Source organism: Sinocyclocheilus grahami, unplaced genomic scaffold (genome assembly GCF_001515645.1).
Source record: "Sinocyclocheilus grahami isolate Dianchi unplaced genomic scaffold, SAMN03320097.WGS_v1.1 scaffold426.1, whole genome shotgun sequence".
NCBI classification, from domain to species: domain Eukaryota; kingdom Metazoa; phylum Chordata; class Actinopteri; order Cypriniformes; family Cyprinidae; genus Sinocyclocheilus; species Sinocyclocheilus grahami.
This window is the reverse complement of record NW_015505605.1, coordinates 370,656-395,670: the sequence shown is the minus strand read 5'-3', so window position 1 is coordinate 395,670 and position 25,015 is coordinate 370,656. Positions and strand designations below refer to the sequence as shown.

Below are 25,015 nucleotides of genomic sequence, written 5' to 3'. Positions count from 1 at the left end.
AGGTTGAATATTTGTACTTTATGCCATTTATTCTGGTCTCCTTGAAACAATGGTTGGCTGTACATAGTTTTAGCGCACATATTTGCTTGTGGTTTTTAATATAAATAATGAATAGTTGTGAAAAGCAAATAAGTAAATGTTATAGTAATGTAAGAACAAATGCATTTATTTCTAACAACCCACCTCATAAACATCAACTTTAGATGCATGTGCGCAGAAATTAAAAGGATACTACATTCTGAAGCCATTTTTTGCATTTACACTAGCAAGGGCCTGAATAAGCTAACTGCATGGGTTCAATTGATGGGAGATGTTGAAAAATAAAGAGAAAAAAATACTAAAAGGGTTATTTTTTTTTTATCATTTTTACTTGCAGTTGAAGGCTCTCAAAGATTAAGATCAGATTGAGTGACTTGATGCATTTTTGTTATTTAATTAGTGTCCTCTGTAAATGGAACAGGTGAAATAGATGGGAGGAGGAAACACAATTTACTTCTGGTTTCATGGCTGAGATAGAGAGACAGATGTCTTGCAGTGTTATCTATTAATACACACACTGTTATTCAAAAGTTTGGGGTCAGTATTTTTTTTTTAAGGATACTACATTCTGAAGCCATTTTTTGCATTTACACTAGCAAGGGCCTGAATAAGCTAACCGCATGGGTTCAATTGATGGGAGATGTTGAAAAATAAAGAGAAAAAAATACTAAAAGGGTTATTTTTTTTATAATTTTTACTTGCAGTTGAAGGCTCTCAAAGATTAAGATCAGATTGAGTGACTTGATGCATTTTTGTTATTTAATTAGTGTCCTCTGTAAATGGAACAGGTGAAATAGATGGGAGGAGGAAACACAATTTACTTCTGGTTTCATGGCTGAGATAGAGAGACAGATGTCTTGCAGTGTTATCTATTAATACACACACTGTTATTCAAAAGTTTGGGGTCAGTATTTTTTTTTTTAAGGAATTAATATTAGTTCTTAACAAAAAGAAAACCGCAAGGATGCACTGAATTTATCAAAAGTGAAACTAAAGTCAATGTACTTTATCATAATTTAATTTCAAATAAATGCTGTTGTTTTGAACATTCTGTTCATCAGCGAATGCTGATAAAATATATCAGTTCCCACAAATAACGGTTTTCAATATTGATTGAGCAGCAAATCATCATATTAGAATGGTTTCTGAAGGATCATGTGACACTGAAGACTTTAGTAATGATATCACAATATTACTGATTTTACTTTATTTTTGATAAACTAAATGCAGCCTTAGTGAGCATAAGAGACTTTTCAAAAACATTAAAAGCCCTATACATTTGAACTGTAGTGTGTGTGTATATAATCAAACTTAAAAAAACCAACAACACAGAAGTATTTCCAAAATTGTATTTTGAAGACAAGTAGTGCTTACAAAGTTTTTTTTTTTTTTTTTCAAGTGATAACATGAACAACCCTGTTCAAACAGACTATTGTAAAGTAAATATGAAATTAATTTATAGCAGGCTTATTAACCCTCAAGTTGTTTTTTTTTTTAACTTGTTTTTTCAGAGTGGAGCTGGTTACATGTACACAAACATTTACCCAGAACTGATTCGTCTTTTCTTAGCAGTCACTGAAATGCAGTCCAGTTCTAAAAACATCAAACAGTCCTCTGCCGCTCCACTCTGTCTGCCTCAGGTTAAATGTATCTGCAGATGTTCTTCAGGTTTCTCCTGTGGCCGCCTGCGGTGGAGCTAACCGCACCCAAACACCACTCGGCCTAGGGCGCTGGAAGAATAAGGGAATCCCATGGATGAAGCCATGGCTCTGAAAGAGGCACCTCCAGGATTTTAACGCCACTTTCAGCATTTTCTTCACAGAAGAAAACCCCCTCTTAGGGCCTGTGAAACCTGATTAAGAGGAGAGAACTCAACAAAGGTGCCTTTCGCAATCACAACCACCATATGATTGGATGACACTGTTGCATCAATCAGTTATTTTTAGTAAGATCATACATGAGAGCTCTAATGGCCACTAATGTCATGATTATGTCGTGAGGAACCTGTTATGCAAAAACCACTCGTGTCAAGGTGACACGGTCATGATTTTTATACGCAAACGCATTTGTGTCCGTCATTTTTGATTTTGTGGATCTAAAAATAGCGCTGGCGCATACTCGCATACTGACCTCGTTAGGTGTTTGCTCGAAACATGGACCTCCATCTCGGTGCTTTTGAACTCGTTTAGCTCTTTACGGATGGCCGCCTGTGGAATCGCAAATAAAAGCCACTTAAACGCATCCTCAAGTGACATGTGCACTCCATAATGAGTTCGACCGAGTCATGTGGGGAGAGTAAGCAGACTACTAACACAAATTAGATTGCTTTTTAGTTGCTTCACTAATATAGTGGGTTTAGAAACCTTGAGAGAACCACTGAGAATAAAGGAAAGCCCATTTGCCTCTGTGTGCTCTTACTGAATGAAAGACTGACCACAGATGTGGTGTAAAGATTTGCTGAGGTCAGCTCTTGGTCTCGTACCTTGTCAGCTGCAGACAGTCTTGTCCAGGGTTTGTCAGCTCTCCTGTCATAGTCCTGGGCTTTGGCCACCTCCACGTAGTCACTGAAGCGGATCAGAATCTTTCTTTCTCTTAGTTCATCGACTGTCGGTCTCTGGTTGAGCTGTGAGAGGAACAAAACGATACTGTTAGCGGGGCTGCAAAGGTTATGAGATACAGGTCTAATGTTGCAAGGAATGCATTTTAGGACTAGAATAGGACTGGAATGGCTGTTGACCAATGAGATCGACTGGTTCTTCTGGTGATAGGGACAGTATGCCTAAAGACCATCCTTAACATGCTTTTTTATCATCATACTCTTATTTCATTTTGTTTATATTGCTCTTTATATCACACTGTTGTTTTGAGGTAAACTGCAGATTTTTCTTTCTTCTTTTTTTTTTAACCATAAAGTAATGTAGGCAAGCCATAATGGTTCATGGTAAGTGTATTAATCAAAAGTAAATAACATGAAATTAATTATATGTTATATTATAATAATAATAATAATGTTATCCAATTTTTTATATATATATATATATATATATAATTATGAAAATATGCCAAAAAAGGATATAGGATATTGTTGTCATTGTTATCGTTGTTCTATTTTTTTATTATTATTGTAGTTTTTAGCATCATCATTAACAAAAAAACAGCAACAACAATGTGTAATTTTAAAGCACACTGAAAAAATGTGCCAAAAAACCCCGATATGATTCCGAAACATAATAATAATAAAAATAAATCATTCAATTTTATTATTTAGATGTTCATTTTACTCTACATGTCACATAGGGATATGCCGATATCAAATTTTCATGTTGCAATTAATTGCTAATGCTTTTATCACGGTATACGGTATTATCACGGTATTGCAATTTAGTTTAAAAAAGTGCTGTCATAATACAGTATAACAGGTTTAATAACTTTTTTCTTATAACAAAAATAACTGAACATTTAAATGCAATAAAGCAATACAGAAAAATGTATAAAGCTAAAAGTTTTACACAGATTAAAGTGCAAAAGAACTATAAAGACCAATAGGTATCACTTTACAATAAGACCTCATTAGTTAACCTTAGTTAATGCATTAACATTCACAACGAGCAATAGCTACATTTGCTACAGAAGTTATTAATCTTTGTTAAAAAAAATACAAGTCTTCGTTCATGTTAGCTCATTAAATAACACAGTTGCAACTTTCGATTTTAACAACCTGTTATTAAATATTGGAATTAACTAATGAATGAACTAGTGTTAACTAATGAAGCCCTAATGTAAAGTGTGACCGAACAATAAAGAATCAAAACACTTTCAAACAATATCTAGGGCATGTTGTAGTCCAGATTAAAATGTAAAAAAAGTTTGAAAATAAATAGCCTGTTAAGTCTAAATATTTAAGTATTTGGCGCTGTGATGAATATCATAGCAAATACACAAATCTGAATGGCTGCTTAAATAATTTAAACACGATTCAGAAACGGAAAGTAACGGGGTAACGGCTGCATTTCTGCAGTTTAGCTTCATCTGCTGTCAGAGAGTGAAAGTGTGCTTTCATCCAGAGCGTCTCTCACATGTTCCGCCATGTGCTTCTAGTCTGCGCTTGTTTACATCAGAGTGCGCACGCGTCTGTCACGCAGCATACAGTGGTGTTGACCATTTTGACCAGTTGATGGGGAAAAGTATTCTTAAAATGCATTCAAAATTCTGAATAATTTGTAATATATAATTATTCAGGGTATTTAGAAGTGCCCACCATAACAATATCGCGCATATTCATTACCGTGATATATCGCATTACTGAATACCGGCACGTGTCTAATGTCACACCTCCGTTTTGAGGTAAATTGCTAAAAAAAAAATTATGTAGACAAACCATAGTGATTCATGCTGAAACGGAAAGTAACGGGGTAACGGCTGCATTTCTGCAGTTTAGCTTCATCTGCTGTCAGAGAGTGAAAGTGTGCTTTCATCCAGAGCGTCTCTCACATGTTCCGCCGTGTGCTTCTAGTCTGCGCTTGTTTACATCAGAGTGCGCACGCGTCTGTCACGCAGCATACAGCGGTGTTGACCATTTTGACCAGTTGATGGGGAAAAGTATTCTTAAAATGCATTCAAAATTCGGAATAATTTGTAATATATAATTATTCAGGGTATTTAGAAGTGCCCACCATAACAATATCGCGCATATTCATTACCGTGATATATCGCATTACTGAATACCGGCACGTGTCTAATGTCACACCTCCGTTTTGAGGTAAATTGCTAAAAAAAAAATTATGTAGACAAACCATAGTGATTCATGCTAAGTGTATTAATCAAATGTAATTAATTCGTAATTAATTGCACACTGAAAAATACGCCAATAAAACTATATGACTCCAAAATATAATAATAATAATTATTATTATTGTTGCTGTTGTTATTCTTGTTTTATTATTTATTATTAATGTTGTTGCTGTTATTATCATCATCATCAACTAATAATAATAACAACAACATTTTTTAATTTTGTCTGCAATTAATTGCACATTGGAAAAATAAAAGCAAAAAAACAAATACAATATGACTCCAAATATAATAATAATGAATATTTAATACATTCTTTAGATGTATATTTTCCTTTCGGCCTTTTTTCTCTATATATCACACCACCATTTTAAGATAAATTGCTTTTTATGTTACCATAAAATAATGTAAGCAAGTCATAATGATAAATGCTAGGTGTATAACATTTTTTTTAAATAATGTGATTAATTGTACACTGGGGAAAAAAGAGCCAAAAAACTATGACTCCAAAATATAATAAGTATTATTATTGGTCATTGCAGACATGCTGTTAAATATCCCAAGCATTGAGGTCCTGCGTTTGTTTCTGGCACGTCAGTGATATTCGGCTCATCTTTTAATAGTGTACTTGAACAGAGGTTCCCTCAAACTGATGCAGCTCATTCTGAACATTATTATTCCACAGAATTGCTTTACCCTTCTGAAAGCGTCTTTATTGCAGGTAGTAATGTACAGCAGCAGTCAAAAGTGTCATTTTACAGACCAACAACTACCTTACATTCAGTGACCACCATTTATACACATACATTAGAAAAATAAAGCATGCTGCGAGTGAAATGAACCTGAAGAGAGCTTGTTTACCTTTCTGTTCAGTCTCTGTTTGATCTCTCGTCTTTCCTCCTGCTCCGTCTGATCGTTCCTCTCTGAAAGAGCCAAAGAGATCAGTCACAGGGTCACTCAACAGACCTCAAAAAGCTGTTAACACATTTAAACATTTTGACTGAAATAATCGATCACATTTTCACCTTAACAGCCACCAAAAACTACTCATTAATAAAACACTTAATTTAAGAAATGTTTTTTCTCACTGAGTAAATTATTTAATATTCTATTTATTATTATTATGCATATTCGTATATATATAGATTATAACATTTTTAAATATATAACTATTATTAATAAAACATTTAATTTAAGTGCTGATTAAAAATATGATAAAAAACACTTGTTTTTTCACTTATAAAATTACTTAAGATTTAAATTATATATGTATAATTTCTATTATAAAATTATTTATTTATATATATATATATACACACACACATTCATACACAGTATTATTTGTTTATTTATTTACAAATATAAATGTTATTACAATGAAGTAGCAATAGTGATATTATTACTGTGCAATATCAGAAACAATATTCAAAATGACTTAATATTTCAATTGTTATTCATGCAATTAATAATACACATATATAATATAAAAATATTATTTACCAAATATAAAGATCAATACAACCAAGTAGCAATTTAGTACTGATTTAATTATTAAATGCTAATTAAAAATATATTTAATATTTGTATTTATTGTTCTTTTTTATATTTTGTATAAATGTATTTAAAAATCACATATTTTATAAAATATTAAAATAGAATACTATTTGTATTATATATTGTATTATTATTGATGTGCATATAATACAACAACAATAATACTAAAATATATCTATTTAACAAATACAGTTATTATTACAATGAAGTAGCAAAGGTGATATTATTACTGTGCAATACTATAAACAATATTAATTAATAACATAATGTTTATTAGTATTATACTAACAAACAACAATTGTTGATACATGCGTACATACATTATTTACATGTCTGTGGATGTTGATCATTTTTGTCGCGTAGCCTAATACTCACGTTTCAGAATATTTCTGCACTCCAGCTCTTCAACGGCCGGCCGCTGACTGAGTCTCCTGCGGAGAAAGATGAGAATAATGTGTTGAACCATGCTGTCTGTCCCGCGCTGAAGCGGCTCAGTGAGATCCTGAGGGGACGCTCAAAGTCTCTCGGTCCTTTGTGTTCAGCCTGACCGCTATTACTCCGCATCTGAATGCAAAACGCCCGGGTTTTGAGCACCTTCGCTAAATAAACACCAGCTATTAAGATGCGGCGCTGAAGTGAGAGTGCGCTCGGTGCATATGAACTCGTGCTGCTTGTTGTGGTTTCTTTGAACAGGCAGGCGCGCGCTGAGTGAGCTCTTTGTCATGCGCTCTGTCTCGCCTTTGTAGTAGCGCACTAATTAAGTGAGTCTTTTTATTGTTTGAGAATCACTTATTTCAATATAATATGATGGCAAATAACATTTAGAATCAAATGTAGATCAGAGAAACTAGGTCACTCCTAGCAGTAGCCTATGTCTTAATATATTCTATTAAATATTAAACTCACTTTTTATAGGCAGAAATCCTATAGTGAGTTTTATTCATCTCATTTCACAATTACGTGAACATGGGGGATATTTACAAAAAAAAAATGAGATACTTTGGTTTGAGTGGATGTTGCCATGAGATACACATTCAATTCTGACTATTCAATTTAAATTTAAATTATTACAAACATTTTAATGTAATATTCCAGGTGTTTGTTTTTCCCTTTCTCTAGCCAAAATGATTCACTGGGAAAATTGTTTTAATTGGCAATCAATTTACACTTTATTTTCCCTGTCACCAATCTTACTTTTTATCCTCTTAATCTTTTTAATATCCCTAATTAAAAGCCAGTAAAAGCCAGTCTTCCAGGAAGAGACTTAATTCAAAACATTATAATTATTATATTTATTACAGATTATAATTACAACTATTGCTTTGTCTCACTAAAACAGTATTCTGTTCGATATAAAATATTAGTAAAATAATATCAACGCTTCACACCAGAGCATATTGTATGTAAATGTATGCTATATTTAAATAAATAAATCAAGTTTGTGTTGTAATTTAAGGAAATTTTGGTATTTTATAATATATAATATGTGACCATAGACCACAAAACGTCATAAGGGTCCATTTTGAAAGCTGAATAAATAAGCTTTCCATTGATGTGTGGTTTGTTAGGATAGGACAATATTTGACTGAGATACAACTATTGTTAAGTCTGGAATCTGAGGGAGCAAAAAAATCTAAACATTGAGAAAATCGCCTTTAAAGTTGTCCAAATGAAGTCCTGAGCAATGCATATTACTGATTTAAAATATGTATTTAAAGCAAAACGGTTTTGACATGCACTTTTTAAAAGTGTACTTAAGTGTGTTGGAAACAGTGGTGAAAGTGAACTCTCTTTAAGTGAGCTTTTATTTTATTAATATTATTTTATATGCAATTACAGTTTTAAGATTTACACATTTAATACAACAGAGTGCAGTAGTGCTTCTGGTTCTGGAAGCATTTTTTTCCATACATTTTTCCATAGGGATTTTAAAAAAAAATTTGTTAAAGCATTATAAGTCATGAACTAAACCAACCAGCCAAACTTTTATTAAAAGCACAAAAGTATTTGAACATTGGACAAAAAGACAGATGTACAAGACTGTAACGGCTTTAGTAAGGGAAAGAACTACAATCCCATAAAGCACTGCGAATGACATTAATTGACTTAATATAAAACTATATTATTAGAATTATAATATAATAAAAATATATATTTTAAGTTTATTGCAACATATGCATATATATATATATAAATATTTAAGCATTTTGAGAGTGTACGGAGACTGACTGAATTATGTTATTTGTGGTGCTCATAGGAATGCGCAGAGCTAAACATCTCTTTTAGCACGATTTGCTCGCTGCGACTGTGATTGGTGGAATTTAACACAGCATATACATCATCATGGATAATGGTAGATTTTCACCACAAATTAAATCCTCTATTAAAAATGATTATTTTAAAAATAAGTTCAATTAATCCAAAGAGATGGGTTCAACAATTGATTATCAAGTTTTGTCTTTGAAGTTTAAATGATTTGGAAATGATAAAATTAGATTTTAAAAATGTATTTCCCTCATGAAGAAAATGAATGGAATTTTTTATAACAATTATAAACACTATAAGCCCTCTATTAAGCCCCCCCCCCCCTCTTTTTTTTTTTACAAGGGATATCTTCAAATTAAAATGGGATTTTGACAAATCAATACAGATTTACTATCAATATATTTGATAAATTATGTGTGTTATGTAAAATAATCAACATTGTTTCTAGGGAAAACCAGGCACTAGGCACCTGGCTGCATTTTCAGCTTTGCCAAATTAAACCAAACTTCCAACTCTAAATGTAACAATTTAAAGATTATAACATACGGTGAACTCTATGATTCCAATTAAGACATTCTAACAGGACCTTACTCCCATGGGAAATATGTGCTAAGCATCTAACACATCCAGTTATTCACATGTGACTCCAAAATCCTTAAAAGTACAACAATTATTTTGGTTTATCAGGTCCCTGAATGCAAATAGTCTATGACTTATTAAGTATCCAGAACTCTCTCACATTTAAAAGTAATTTATTCAGTGTGCATCAAATGTCTGAATCTGTAGAATGTGTTGCTGTGCCTGAAGTTAATCTAATGTAAACACCTGCGTCAACAGTGTCTGCTTTCTCCTCAAATCCTTATCTGAATTACATCATGTTACAAACAACTTATGGTTCTCACATTACATAACTTAGGATGGCCACTTACCATCGTTGCTCAGAACATTTTAGCACCTCGTGTCTGTCACTGCGGCCTGAGCAAAGCTCTCTTATAGCCTGAATTAACCTAGACATAATCAGCGTTTCTTCTAAAAGGGCTGTTCTCAAAGGTGACAAATACCACAGCTGATTACATAAGACTTATCCTGACAAGATCTGTAATTGCACGAGGCACTGCTGGCCTTCCTCAGCTGTTTTTCCCTTACACCTGGTTGTAAAGATCAGACACTACATTGCTTCTATCAGAAGGCTGAAGTTGTAGATGTCACAGTTTATGTTTGCTGAGGATCTAACGGCTGAGATTTGAAATGCCATACTGAAAATGTAAATTATGTATTAAAAAAACTAAACACAAAGCAAAACACAACACAACACAGCAAAACAAACAAAATGTAACAAAACCTGACAGCACAACACCGCAAAGCAAAATAAAACACAAAGCAAAACAAACAATGCAAAGCAAAAACCAAACAAAAACACAACAAAGCAAAGCAAACCAAATCAAACAATGCAAAGCAAAACCAAACAGCAAAGCAAAACAAACCACAAAACACAAAGTAAAACAAAACAAATTCAAAGCTAAATCAAACAACAACTCAGCAAAACCAAAGAGCAAACAACATAACACAGCAAAGCAAAACAAAACAAAACAAACAATGCAAAGCAAAACCAAACTACAAGAAATACAAGCAAACACAGCAAAGCAAAATTAAAGGGGTCATATGACGCTGCTAAAAAGAACATTATTTTGTGTATTTGGTGTAATGAAATATGTTTGAGGTTTAAGCTTCAAAAACACATTATTTTCCACATACTGTACATTATTGTTTCTCCTCTGTGCCCCGCCTTTTTGAAACGCGTAGATTTTTACAAAGCTCATTGGTCTGAAAAGTGAGGTGGGCTCTGATTGGCCAGCTATCCAGTGCGTTGTGATTGGCCAAATACCTCAAGCGTGTGACAGAAATGTTACGCCCCTTACCATACTGTGATGCCCTGTCCGGCCGGAGCGACGAGACAAAAACATTAAAACCCATTATAAACGAGGCATTTGTTGCATCCAGTGGGGACATAATTACGGATTATAATGAGAAACTATATCGTTGGAATCACTTTCAAAACGATTTTTCTCCAGCTGATGAACGATGAAAAAATTGATGTGTGCTTAGAATAAACAGACGATATCGTTTGCTGGTGTGGACGCTAATATCGTTATCTTTGTAGTTATCGTTCTTGGTGTGAACGGGGCTTTAGTCGGTCAAACAGTTAGGCCAGCCCCAAACGTTTTGAATAAATATACGGGGGGGGGGGGGGGGGTTTATTACGTCTTATATGCTCACCAAGGCTACATTTATTTGATCAAAAACAAAGTACACTTTAAAACAACTGTTTTCTATTTGAATATGTTTTAAAAATGGAATATATTCCAGTTATGGCAAAGCTGAATTTTCAGCATTATTACTCCAGTCTTCAGTGTCACATGATCCTTCAGAAATCATTCTATCCAATTCACCATTCAATTGTTAATAATTCTTATTATCAATGCTAAAAACAATTTTTGCTGCTTAATAATATTGTGGAAACTATGATTGTTGAATATGACTAGACAGTTCAAAAGAACAGCATTTATTTGAAATATAAATCTTTTGTAACATTATAAATGTTTTTACTGACACTTTTGATCAATTTAATGTGCCCTTGTTGAACAAAAGTGTTATTTTTTATTTATTAACTTTTTAAAATACTTACATACCCCAGACCTTTGAATGGTAGAGCATCATGATTTCCACAAAAATTATAAAACAGAAATAAATGTTTTTAACATTGATAATGATAAGAAATGTTTCTTGAGCAGCAAATCAGCATATTAGAATGATTTCAACATGGCTGATGAAAATTCAGCCTTGCCATCAAAAAATAAATTACATTTTGAAATAAACTCGAATGACTAATGTTAATGTTATTTTAAATATTTGTAATAATATTTCACAATATTACTGTTTATTGAATTTTTGATCAAATTAATACAGCCTTGCTAAACATAAGGGACTTATGTTTATATTACTATATATATATATATTTATAATGTACATTATTTATAAATAATTCTATATAATTAATTCTATATAAAAATGATAAAGAGCACTCACTGGTAGGGAGATTGTCTTGCTCTGAGCTGAGGTACTCCATGCTGCTGATGCTGAGAATGGGCCCCTGAGAGCCAGGCAGCCGGATCTCAGCATCGGAGATGCCCTGGATGGGAGAGCTGGGGTCTGGAGAGTGAAGTCCACATGCCAAGGCCACATCTGCACACAGATGATCAATGCATTAGATTGCTCTACTCATAAACATTCATCAAAATAAGTTAAGCAACATATATGTAAAGTACGCACGACCGGTTTCCTTCACACACACTCACGTAGCTCCATCTGTGCCATCTTCCGGCTGACATGATGTGGGTCGGTGTTTGTGACTTGGTCATTTGGGGATGTTATTTGAGATCTCCATGGGGGTGCTAGAAAGTGAACAGCTATACGTTCTGCCGATTGTAAACCTCTGGCTCTTGGTTTCTGGTTGTTAACTCCAAATTATCTCTAATAAAATGCCAGGGGTTCATTTATGGCTGTTGTTGGCTGAAGAGTTTAGAGCCATGTTAAAGTTTACACAGGCCTAAATATAAGATTTATGTATTTGAATTGCAGGTACTGTAACATTTCCATCCATTTGGATGACATAGTTTTAACATAAACTAATAAAAGTGACTCATATGTATATCAGTCATACATAAATATATTTGAGTGTAGTTGCAACTTTACTATAAATGAAATAGTCCAATAACAGATCTAGAAACACCTGCCATTTTTCCCAATTGAACAAAATGCCAAAGATGCTTTATTAAATACAACAAAAATGGATGTTGATGAATTCATTTGCATTTTGGATTGGTGGATTTGAACCTGGGTCCCCATAAATGTTAAATTAGAAATGCAACATTAGACTCTCACATCTTACTCTGAGTGTTTACTCTTCCACATGTCATTCCAAAACTGTATGACTTTCTGTATGACAAAAGAAAATATTCTAAAAAAATGTTCATAAATGAGAGTCAGTGGGGTCTGGAACAACACTGTACTCCCTTGGCTTTCATTGCATGGACAAAAAAACAGTTCTTCAGAATATCAAGTTTTATGTTCCGCAGGAGAAACACAGTCATACGGTAAAGGTTTGGAATGACATGAGGGTGAGTAAAGGCCCGTTCACTATAACAACAATACCAGCGGACGATATCGTCTGTTTATTCTAAGTGCACACTCGTCTGCTGCTTTAAATTCTTAAACTCGTTATAGCAGGATTGATTCTGATTGGGTGTCAATGTTATGTTTTTATCATTCATCAGCTGTTATAGCTGTGGTGTGGACTCTGCTATTCTTTAATATTGAGAACGATTTTCAGAACTGTATCTTTATCATTATCTTTATAGTTATCGTCTTTGGTGTGAATAGGCCTTAAATGATGACATACCTTTTAATTTTTTGGTGAACTATCACTTTGAAAGAAGAATAAAGTGAAAAGCCATTGGTTTACCTCTCCAAAAATGGTGACACCTCTGCTGTTTGTCGTCACAGGATTGACTTTGCCTGCTCATTCCCAATCTTAACACCATCAGATGTCTAGCAATCCTTCCTCATTCTCTGCATGCATCTACTATCATTTGTGTATCACTTCCTCCACTAACCTCGACTGGATGATGATGATATTGTCTCATTATGTAACTAAACTGTTTCTAAAGCTGCCTGCTATCAGTACACTCATTTCACGCTTGATTAACAGATCTCTTGCCTCTGGCACTGTTCCATTAGAACTAAAAACTGCTGCTGACACTCTAATTCTCAGGAAACTTTGTCTAGGTCCCTCTGTGTTAAATAATTATAGACCTATCACAAACCTCTGCTGAACAGAGCTGTTGTCTCTCAACTACTACACCAAGTGTCTTACACTCTGTACAAGCCTTACCAGACAGAATATTGTCCTTTATATAGCAGGGACAGCTCTCTGCAGGGCCATGATTGACCTCCTCCTTTCTGCTGAATCAGGGGTGCTTAATATTCAACTTCTTCTGGACCTCAAGTCTTTATTGGATTCTGTCATTTAGATGTTGGCATCACTGACACTGGAAACTCTCCTCTGGTTCAGTTCTTCAATGACAAACAGACGTTTCTCCATCCTCTAGCACTCCTGTTATCTGCGGTGTCCCCCAGGGTTCTGTTTTAGGTCCTCTTTCTTTTAGCCCAAGCTAAGTTAATATCTCTATAGATATTAGTTAAGTGCTAGTTAAGGGTGCACTGATATTAAAATTCTGACCAATATTGATAAGCCGATAATTATTTTCATGTTATGGGCAATAACCGATAAATGGTTGATATTAAAATTCAATACTTTATTGTCTAAATAAATTCAAATTAAAAACCTAGAAACTAAAATGTGTTATTTTAAAGAGCACAAGTGAATTTAGGCGTCACAACATTATAATGTGCAGCATGAAAATGGATATTAATTTTGAGATTTGTTAAAGATTACATTCAACAGTGTAATTAAATTAAAATGAGCTATTAAAGATTTACCTATAAATCAAAGCCACCCATATATTTATATACCCACAGCCTCCTAATTTTGTTAGTTTGTTTTCTACTTATATTACACTATTTTGTGACACATCATTGAATAATGTCTTGCAATATTTATAGATTTATGCATTGGAAAGAAAGCTATATTTTTATTACCTTTTTTTATATATATAAAAGGTACTTTTACAACCCTCCAAAAAAGATTAAATTAAAATAATAGGGGACAACAAAAGACCAGCTTCTCTTACCTGTAGAGCTCTGCTTCAGCTTCTCATTTTTCTTTTTCCTCCATTTCCACGGCCTAAAAATACGCCCCAGCGTGGCCAGCTTGCTGTGGCGCCGGATGGGAGGGGTGTGGACTCCACTCACCAAACAGCTGGAGCGCAGCACCTTCTGCTGCTCCATCACATCTGTAACACACAAGACAGACAGGAACCGTCAGCATCTAGCAGTGACATCCATTGGTGCGACAGATGATACTGATTTCGAACATTTATACAGAGACTCAGGGTAGGTCCATGAAACTGCAACTGGTTGCGTCATTTAGAAAAGCACCTAATCTGATTGGGGCCATGTTTCAGTGGATTTATTAGTCTAAAGCCCATTCTGCTCATTTAAAACTACAGAGCAGATTATAAAACAGATGGTGACAGACTAATCAACCTATGGAGAAAGTCAGATTAACTTTAAATCAAATGTTTAGTGTTTAGTTTTTTTTCATCTTTAGAAGCACTTTAAATACTTGTTGATACTTTAGAAGAATTGTATTTTATTGGTAACACCTTTGTATAGAGACCAATAATCCCTGCCTATTATTAACATATTGGCTGTTTATTAGAATTATATAGCACATATTCTGCATGACCATATTCTCATCCCTAATACTACCCAATACCTAAACCTAACTACTACCTTACTATTAATAAACAGCAAATTAGGAGTTTATTGAGGCAAAAGTCGTAGTTAATGTTTTGCTAATGGCGAGAATTGGACGTTAAAATAAAGTGTGACCATTCTATTTTATATTTAGAGTACATCATGAATTCATTTTAGAAATACCCTACTCATTTTAGAAGCACTTTAAATACTTCAAAAATATATATTTTTGTTATTATTTGATTTTATTTTGACACTGCTGTTTGTCATCACAGGATCAAGTCTGGGCTGCAGATTTTCAGATTGGGTTGCTGATTTTTATATTTTTTAAATTATTTATTTCATTTTATTTTAAACAAAAATGGCACATTGTGGGCAGTTTATTATGTGCAGGTTGGTCATATTTTATTACAACATTAGGAAAACGTATTATATATGTAATTATAAAGCTTGACATCATTAACATAGTTTTAAATAGTGACACTGTCATGATACTATAAATTACATATATTCATAAACATTCATGTTTGAATAAGGATGGGATGAACTAATGATTTGGTTAAGTAGTTTTTCAGTTTTGTTTTGTGGTTTTAGTTCATGTCTGTTAGCTATGAGGCTATTTATATGCTTGTGTACAGATTTAAAATGTGCAGTCTGTCTCATCAGGGAAAATAGACCGGAAATGACATAATTTCCTACTCAAATGAAGGCAATTACAAAAGCATGTACCTCTTAGAACCTTTCTATTATTTTTCTACACAAATTTCCTATTATAGTCTTTCAGTTTTGAGTTAAAGCAGATGTTATCACAAATACATCTGCCTACATGAACACACACGACCATGCAGCTGAGAATAAGTCAGCAGCGGTTTATCGTGAAAGAACAATTGCATATTTTACCACACAAAGCCTCTACAACACCCACAGCAGCATCATATCCTTCAGCAGGCTAGACCTAATCCTTTTAAATATTCACACGCAGGAAAAGCTCCATTCATAGAGCAAATGATTCAACGCTCTGCAAAACACTCTGTTACTGAAATAGTGTAGTGTGGGCAGGGGCATCAAGAGAGTGCCGTCAAACCCAGAGGCACCACACCGCGCCGCATGCACGGAGGTCTTCTGATCATTGACCATGCAAGAAAAGAAGCGGGTCAATCGACTGAGCGTCTCTACCCAAGTAACCAGCGGTATATGGAATCCAGGTCAAGCCTAAAAACTGTGTGGCGCGGCGAGTCAGCAAAGCCAGGGTCAGCAAAGCCTAGCTGTTACTATGGTTACTGCTCCTCCAGATGCAGCGGCAACAGAGCAAAGCCCCCTCGGAGGCAGAATCCGAGCGCTGTATGAGGGGCTGCCACTGTCTTACGAAAGGGAGGATGGGGAAACGGGCAGGGGAGGGGGGAACGGGGGTCTGTTGCTATACGGAAGCGCTTGCAGAAGACCTCAAGCAGCCAATCAGGGCCCGGCCTTTCATAACATATAATATCAAGCACACTAGCTCTTTCTTCAATGCAGGGAGGTGCGTTACAAGGGGCTGGTGTCGCGCTGGACAATCTGCTGAAATGGAAAACAGAATAAAAATGCTAATTTATGTAATATTAGAAGCTAATATTCACATATCGGTGGGTGCAGTAACAGCGGATGTTGATCGGTTACACCATGCACGTTATTAAGGAGCACGGTTATGAAAGAAAGAGAATAGTAAATATAATCCAGTACATCTGACAATATTTGAATGAATATCTGTGCCGTTATTCATGAAGTAAGCGACAGAAGAGCAAAGCACAGCGTTTTATGAACAGAGAGCCAGTCAGCACATAGGCCTGCATGCTGGCTGTGTGCCACAGATACCCACGATACCAATATCTCAAAAACACCTGCCAAAACGCTGATATAAGACTCCCGTTGACCGAATGGACATATATATCTTGCACACAGTGTATATTAATTCTGTAAGCATTATAATACAATACAGGATAGACAGTACAATACAATACAGAGCAGAACACACCCACTTTTATTGTAACAGTAATCTTGATACAGTGCTGTATATATATATATATATATATATATATATATATATATGAGACATAAGAAAACATAAAAGAACTGAAACTTATTTTATTTTAGCTAGTGGCCAAGGCAACATTTCTCATTTTCATTTAGAACTACAATTAAAAAAAAAACACAATAGTAAAATAAAAAATAAATAAGACATATTTTGGGGGGGGGAAACTATTAAAAATGACAAAAACACACACACACACACACAAAAAATTATAGTGAAAATATATATTAAAAAAATCTAATTCCAAAAATATTAACAAAAACTATAATAGTAAATCAGCGATACTAAAATAACTGGTGTATATATTTTTTAAGACTTTAGAGTTGAAGCAGTCTTAGATCCAGGCTCTACCACGCTCTACCAAGAACGCATCCCGGTACATGAAAGATGATAATACAATAAATAAATAAATAAAAGAGAGATCATGTTAAGTAATCCTGCTTGGTTTGATTTAGGCTGCTTTAGAAGTTCATATCCTTTTTATCAAAGGCGTTTATCTCTGTCACAGCTCATTACAAAACACTTCAAACATGGTTTTAAAGAGGTGGATATCTGTTTGATTAACAAACCCAGACAACAAAGAGACTGAGAAACACTACCAGGCCCTTTTTAAGACTGCAGATTGGCAAATACTGCTTATAGCTTTGTCAGCAAATCTACACTGCTTTGGTCTGCGGCCCCCTGACATTAGTGCTTATGATAAACTTGTTTGATTCCTATTCATTTTCACCGTAAGATAAGTACAATGGACTACACAAAAAGCATTTCGAACATCTCAAGCATGTTTTATAATACCCAAAAATCAAACAGTTCAACCCTTATGCATGTTATCATGTCTGTCAGAAACTTTTAGGCTGGTTGTCGGTTGGAATATTAGAACTAAACATCAACATAACACACTTTTGGGCATCAGTCACTTCACTGAATACTAAGAAAGAAAGAATTATTACCTTAAAATCCATCTGTTTTTAAATCCCCATCATTTGAACATCACAGCATCACTGTCTGTCAAAAAGTAACACGCACAATACACGGTAGTATGAGATGCATTACTTGGAAAATCCACATTACCGGATGTTTCGACTACGACATCGCTTTCTGAGAAGAGCGCGAAAAATGACGGACAGAGCAGCTTCAACATGCTGTCTGTCAAAGACAATAACATACATAAGCCGTAATGCACAAAATTATATTTTTAAAAAATATATAGTTTATTTGCTATCTTCTCAGCTGTTTAAAAAATTAAGGCAATTATCAAAGTTTGATATAATGTTGTTTAATTTTCCAATAAAAGGTGATTCAGTTTTACATGATTTGTTACATTTAATTACCCCTTAGAAGCCTTAATAGCAACATACTGTGTATCACTGCCATTCTTGATTAAATATATATTTATAAGAGGAATTATGCATCAAAACAATTTTGTCTATGTCATTATCAAGAACATCCTTAATACGGTTTTAATATATGCATGTCAACTCATACATCTCCAGCTCAGGCAAAACACTCAGGAGATTATAAACCTTTTATATCAAACAAACTATTTGAAGCTGAAATTCAGTTTTAACCTCTACACTCAGATGTGATAGACGCCTTATTTAATAAAGCTCTTTGGCATTGGGAGAGGCTTTAAGTAAATGTAGGTAAATGTAATGGAGCTGCTTACAGTCTGTCCTCTGAGACTTTGGGTAATGCTTTATAAAAACGTTCAGTTGTAAGTCATTTATAAGTAATATATAACTAATAATTTACAAAACATTCATAAGCGATTAATGAGTGATATGCTCACAATCTGTGCATGTTTTGTTAATTCATTTACAAGTATTTAGTTAAAGATGAACTTATTAACCATTTACTAAGGATCTGTTTGATTATTTCATGATATGCTATTTTTTAAGATAACTTACGACAGATTTGTAAATCATTAGCATATTACTTAATAATCATTTGTGAACGTATTGTCATGTTTTGTAAATGATTAGTTCATCATCATCTAATCACTTGTAAATGACTTATAACTTAATCTACAAAACATAGATACAAATATTAACGTCACTTATTAATCATTTATGAACACATAGTCATGTTTTGTAAAAGATTCGTTAATCATTAACTAATCACTTATAAATCACTTACAACTGACCGTTATTATAAAGTGTTACCGAGATGTGTTTTGGAGATGCTGACCATATAAACATAAACAGCCATTTGTCTGCAGTAGATAGATACTAAGAGCTTGTTATTGTAATGTCACCCCAGAGATGAAAGTAAGAGATTGAGAATATTATTCAATTCATCAATGACTGCAGACTAAAGATGCAATCATAGCAGACACATGAACGTGGGCCTCATCGTAAGTGGTTGGGCCGGGGGGGCCTCCATATAAGTATTGCTGTTAAGGGCTGATCTGAAATCAGTTATGTTTTTTTTATTGCCAGTGTAAATAGACAAATATTCTGTTGCATAAAGAGGCCCTATACAAAGATATGAGATCAAGAATGTTCTTGTTCATTAATTAAGGGAATTAGGTCTTTGATCTGTGTGTCTTTGGCTTATGCTATTTATATAAACACACTACTGTTGAAAAGATTTGGGTCGGTACAAATTTTTAAATGATTTTGAAAGAGCGCTCTTTAGCTCACTGAAGGTGCATTTATTTGACCAAATTACAGTTAAAACAGTAACATTGTGAAATATTATTACTATTAAAAATAACTGGTTTCTATTTTAACATATTTTAAAATGTAATTTATTCCTGTGATCAAAGCAGACTTTTCAGCATGACCCTTCAGAAATCACTCTAATATGCCGATTTGCTGCTCAAGAAACATTTCTTGTTATTATCAATGTTAAAAACGGTTGTGCTGCTTAATATATTTTTGTGGATTTCAGGATTGATGAATATAATAACAGCATTTATTAAAATGTAAAAGTCTTTACTTTCACTTTTGGTCAATTTAATGCGTCCTTGATTGATAAAAGTATTAATGTCTTACAGTCTTTTGAACAATACTTTAGATTTTTTATCATTTATTTATTATATGCGCTCAAAATAAAAATAGCTCAATAGCCACGACACGAAGCAAACCTCGGGTGTGCATTATTTCTCTAATAATTCAACGGCCCGGAGTCAATTATTCCTCTTATACTACGGTTACCACACCTCAAGACATCGATCAGATGATATATTTAAAGGGATTCGTCCGGTTTTTGTACTTAAATCGCTATTGTGAGTAGGATTATTTCTTCCGCATCTCATCCAACGCCTCTTTTGCTAGTTCCAAAATGTCATTTTAAAGCTGGTAATGGAGGCTTGAGCCGTTGATAGCATTCTAATGCAGTTATTAATGAAGTTATTATACAGAGCGAGAGAGACAGAGACACAGAGAAAGAGCGAGAGAGAGCTTGTGTGAATTAGGCTACCTCTGTGCGTCCCTCAACAGTGTTCTGCAGCAGCGTCTCTAAACAGCGCTGTTAATACCTCGCTAGTGAGAAATGTCATGTGTAGCCTTTAAGTTGCTACACTGTACAGGCTAACTGATAAAATCTTCAGGGCAGCACTGACAACACCTTTTTGTGCAAACTGCGTGACCGTACACTGGGTTTCAACCCAACTTTGGGTCAAATATGGACTAACCCAACTTTTGGGTTAAAAATGTAATGTAAAAATGTAACCCAACGGCTGGGTTAGTCCATATTTGACCCAAAGTTGGGTTGAAACTACCCAGCATTTTTTAGAATGTAGTGTGCCTGCGCCGAGCACGTGTGATTGCAGTAATTCCTGTGTGCTGTATAGGTACTGTGTGCTAATTTCCGTTATTACAGTTAACTATGCAAAGTGATATGGAACTGTAATGCGGTCAAGAGAGCTGCCTGGAACTACGTTCGCCCTGCATTTCCCTGAAAATAATTGCACACCTCAGAACGTTCGTCAGCCAATCAGATTCAAGCATTCAACGGCGTAGTATAATTCAAATTGAATTACTGAAGAAAAAAAATGTGTTAAATTGTTAATAATGTAAAAAGTTGATTTTGAAAAAATAGATTTTGATTCCGATAATTAGGTATAAAATTAAATATTGCAAATATCGCATTCTCCTCTGTGTATTCTCTAGAAAAGAAAAAAGAAAAAAGAATATTACATGAGAAAAAAAATGAAGAATTCTAAATTATTGCATAGACCAACACAGGGAGATCAACTTTCAGAAAAGAGGAAGCGGTAGAGGAGGTACATTTCAGCTGGCCCTGCTTTTAACAGATCAAAGAGGAAGAAAAATATCATTTATAATGGTTCAGTCGGTTGGTCAGAGAGAGGCACAGGGTAAAATAATATGCTTTTGATCAACCAAACAGACCAATAAAAGCATTTAAGACTAATGTATACTCACAAAGAATCCAACATTATAAAATATGTTTGTGTACATTAAATGACAGGCACATAACCAGACACATATTAGTCTATATTATCAATATGAAAATACAGTCAGTTTCCAGAAATCATAAGAGCAGGTAGTTTAGTGTGAGAAATGAACAGTTCCTGTCCTCCAACAAAAGAAACCCCATAGTTTACCCCCTGTCTCAACAACTGTGCAGCCATCTGTCAGAAGACAACTGCCTGCGGTGTAGCCTCCTCAAGATGCTATAAGTGGAACAGACTAAATAACAAGTCTCTGACGCGGCTTAAAGGGACTCGAGACAGCTCCCAGCTTTGGCCAGTGTTACTTAGGAAAAGCAACAGTAGCTTCTGACATCAGGCAGACCTCTCTGTGCTCTGTGACGTCTAGGGCTTGACACTGACACTGCAGTCTCTGTGTTGAGACAAGTCACTGAAGAGAAAGAAAAAACACTGAAAATACCAAACAATGCATGCTGGGTACGAGACCATGGACATTGTCCTCTGAACAGGAATCAATTGTGTGGACTTTCATTTTTCATTTTCCCACTGTAAGATAGAGCTGAAGGTGTTAAATTTGCTCAAAGACCTAACATTTCAAGGCCTCACGGTCAAATGCTCAAAGACGACAAACAAGGAAAAAGTTCATTTCATGTTTTTAAGAGCCTCCAAAGTTCACCCAAAAATGAAAATTCTATCAAAGGGGTCTAAAACAACATTGGACCCCATTGGAGACATTTTTAAAAATATCCACATTAGAAATAAAGTCCTATGGGTTTGGAATGACATGAGAGCAAGTGAATAATGGCAGAATCGTCATTGTTGGGTGAACTACGCCTGGCCTATCCTAACCAGCCAAATCTTTACTCACTCTCATTCTTACTACTAAGCAGAAGAAGTGATATAACTGTTCCCCGAGATTCATTTATTCAGCTTAATTTACTTCCTTAACTGACTGACAGTCGATTTAAATTTCTTGGTCATGATTTATGTGTCACAGTAATAGGTCAAGTTCAGGTCACCCAGCTCACCGTGGCTTATATCACTGAATTTTTGATGAAGTCTTACTTGGAAACTCCATAAGCATCAAGCAAGCCTTTACAACATCAGCATCATGGAGCAGGTCTGAGCTGGTGTGACTGTGTGGAGGCCGGGACTAATTTGTGTATTTCTGGGACCATGTTTATATTAAAAGAGGTATTGGTGTAGATTTTTATTTAAGCTATTTTAAAGGGTAATTTCACCCAAAAATGAAAATTCTGTCATTAATTACTCACCCTCATGCCGTTCCAAACCCATAAGACCTTCGCTTATCTTCAGAACACAAATTAAGATATTTTTGATGAAATCCGAACAACACAACTGACATGATCAAGGCACAGAAAGGTAGTAAAGACATCGTTAAAATGGTCCATGTGACATCAGGTTCAACTGTTATTTTATGAAGATATGAGAATACTATTTGTGCACAGTACTCTTGTGAAGGCGCGTCGAAGACTGACCCGGAAGAGAAGAAATTGTTGAATAAAGTTGTAATTTTTGTTTTCTTTGCGCACAAAAATGATTCTCGTAGCTTCATAGTATTAAGGTTGAACCACTGATGTCACATGGACTATTTTAACAATGTCTTTACCACCTTTCTGGACCTTGAACGTGTCAGTTGTGTTGCTGTCTACGCAGGGTCAGAGAGCTCTCAGATTTCATCAGAAATATCTTAATTTGTGTTCTGGAGATGAACGAAGGTCTTACGGGTTTGGAACGACATGAGGGTGAGTAATTAATGATTACCAATCATTTTTGGGTGAACTATCCCTTTAAATCTTGTCATTCTCTTTTCTTGTTGCTCATTAGTAACTAAAATCAGGTTGTTTGTGTCTCATACCAAACATAATTCTATTTCTCAACATATGACGACACTGCCAGACACTGCACAGCAAACACAAATAAAACTCAGATGTTTTGCATGCATTACAATCTTAATATTAGCACATACTGTATTCAAACGGCAACTAAAGACATTAAGGGCACAGAAGACACAAGAGAGAAGCAAGGGCTCTCTGTTCTAGATGGTCATTGTTGAGAGTGTATCATCTGTACACTACAGCGCAGTATTTGTGGCAGAAATCTGTCCCGGGTCGCTCTCTATGGTGCTGAAGCCCTGCTTACCCTGCCATTCAGAACCAGCCTGCCATCGGCCCACATTACCCACAATGCACATCTAGCTCCTGAAGCGCATACAACTTTAATGTAAAAGGTGTAAGACAGTCATATATGCTGAAAATGATTGCATACGTCAAGCTAATCGCAGAATGACACACCGATAACCGCATCACAAACACGTCTTGAAAAGCACTTCTGACTCTGACGTGGGCGTGTGATGTTCAGAATAGAAATATGCCTTAATGTTCGCTGTGAGTATTGCCAAATGTGAATATTTGCTCTTTAAAGATCCTCATTGACTCTCTGGTGAGTCACTTGAAGTCATTTTCATCCTTCTGTGTCTCTTCATTGTTTTTTTTCCCACCTCCCCTCCCCCGTTTACCCTTCACTCACACCCACTCAGTCTCTCTCTCTTTCTCAATCCTTCCCCTGACTCCATCCTCTTGCCTTGAAACTGCATTACAGTCATGGTTTCACTTACCGTTGAATACAAACAGACACTTAGGTAACTTCGTCTCATCGGGCAGCGCTGAAATTCATTGAATCACGAACAGCACAATAAACTCCGGTTCAGCTGAGCTACGCCATCCATCCAAGGCAGCTCCGCTCCAGCTTATGAATGAGAAATGAGCTTATGAAATATTTTAGATGGTTCAGGTATGCAGAGAGTGAGACCTGCTCTTTCCAACAGCATTGCATTCAATATTAACTACATTTCCTTGCTCAATGGCTCAGCAAAAGCAGAGAGCCAAGATACTCAGATCTGTTGACTGTGCAGAACTGTGATTAGAATTTGAACCCATATTATTCACTCTAATGGCCTCCCATAGGAAAGAGGAATCTCTTTTCATTCGAAATTTTGGAGTTGGTAAGATTCGTTAAAGTTTTTGATGGATAGAGTAGGAAAAAAGTAAAATACAGTAAAAACAGCAATATTGTGAAATATTATTACACTTTAAAATGATTGTTTTCTATCTGAACATGTAAAATATAATTTATTCCTGTGATGCAAAGCTGAATTTTCAGCATCATTACTCCAGTTTTCAGTGTCACATGATCCTTCAGAAATCACTCTGATATGCTGCTCAAGAACCATTTCTTATTATTATCAATATTATTATCAAACAGTCATGCTGCTTCATATTTTTGTGCAAACTATAAAACAGAATTTTTCTGGATTCTTTAATAAATAAAAAGTTTGAAAGAACAACATTTATTTGAAATGGAAATCTTTTGTAACATTTTTGATGTATTTACAGTCACTTTTTATCAATATAATGCATCCTTGCTCAATCAAAGTATTGGTT

The 25,015-nt window shown here is 34.9% G+C and overlaps 1 protein-coding gene across 1 annotated transcript; it reads right to left on the bottom strand.

Annotated features, from left to right (window-relative positions):
- Positions 1-1,440: 1,440 nt before the first annotated feature.
- Positions 1,441-14,657, bottom strand: LOC107551495 (phosphatase and actin regulator 3-like). Its single transcript, XM_016233112.1, has 8 exons — positions 14,460-14,657; positions 11,737-11,892; positions 7,016-7,137; positions 6,760-6,886; positions 5,692-5,753; positions 2,522-2,662; positions 2,170-2,246; positions 1,441-1,891 (listed from the first exon to the last, which is right to left on the bottom strand). The coding sequence occupies exons 1-8, from the start codon at positions 14,614-14,616 to the stop codon at positions 1,876-1,878; spliced, it is 858 nt and encodes a 285-aa protein (XP_016088598.1). The 5' UTR covers positions 14,617-14,657; the 3' UTR covers positions 1,441-1,875.
- Positions 14,658-25,015: the final 10,358 nt, after the last annotated feature.

What these genes read in the sequence shown, in the direction of transcription:
- LOC107551495 (XM_016233112.1), bottom strand. Translation starts at nt 14,616, where the DNA reads ATGGAGCAGCAGAAGGTGCTGCGCTCCAGCTGTTTGGTGAGTGGAGTC. An exon ending in GCAAGACAATCTCCCTACCA is followed by an intron (nt 7,138 to 11,736) that starts GTGAGTGCTCTT and finishes TCACTTAATTAG; the next exon opens with TGCGCTACTACAAAGGCGAG. An exon ending in AACAGAGACTGAACAGAAAG is followed by an intron (nt 2,663 to 5,691) that starts GTAAACAAGCTC and finishes TTCCTCTCACAG; the next exon opens with CTCAACCAGAGACCGACAGT.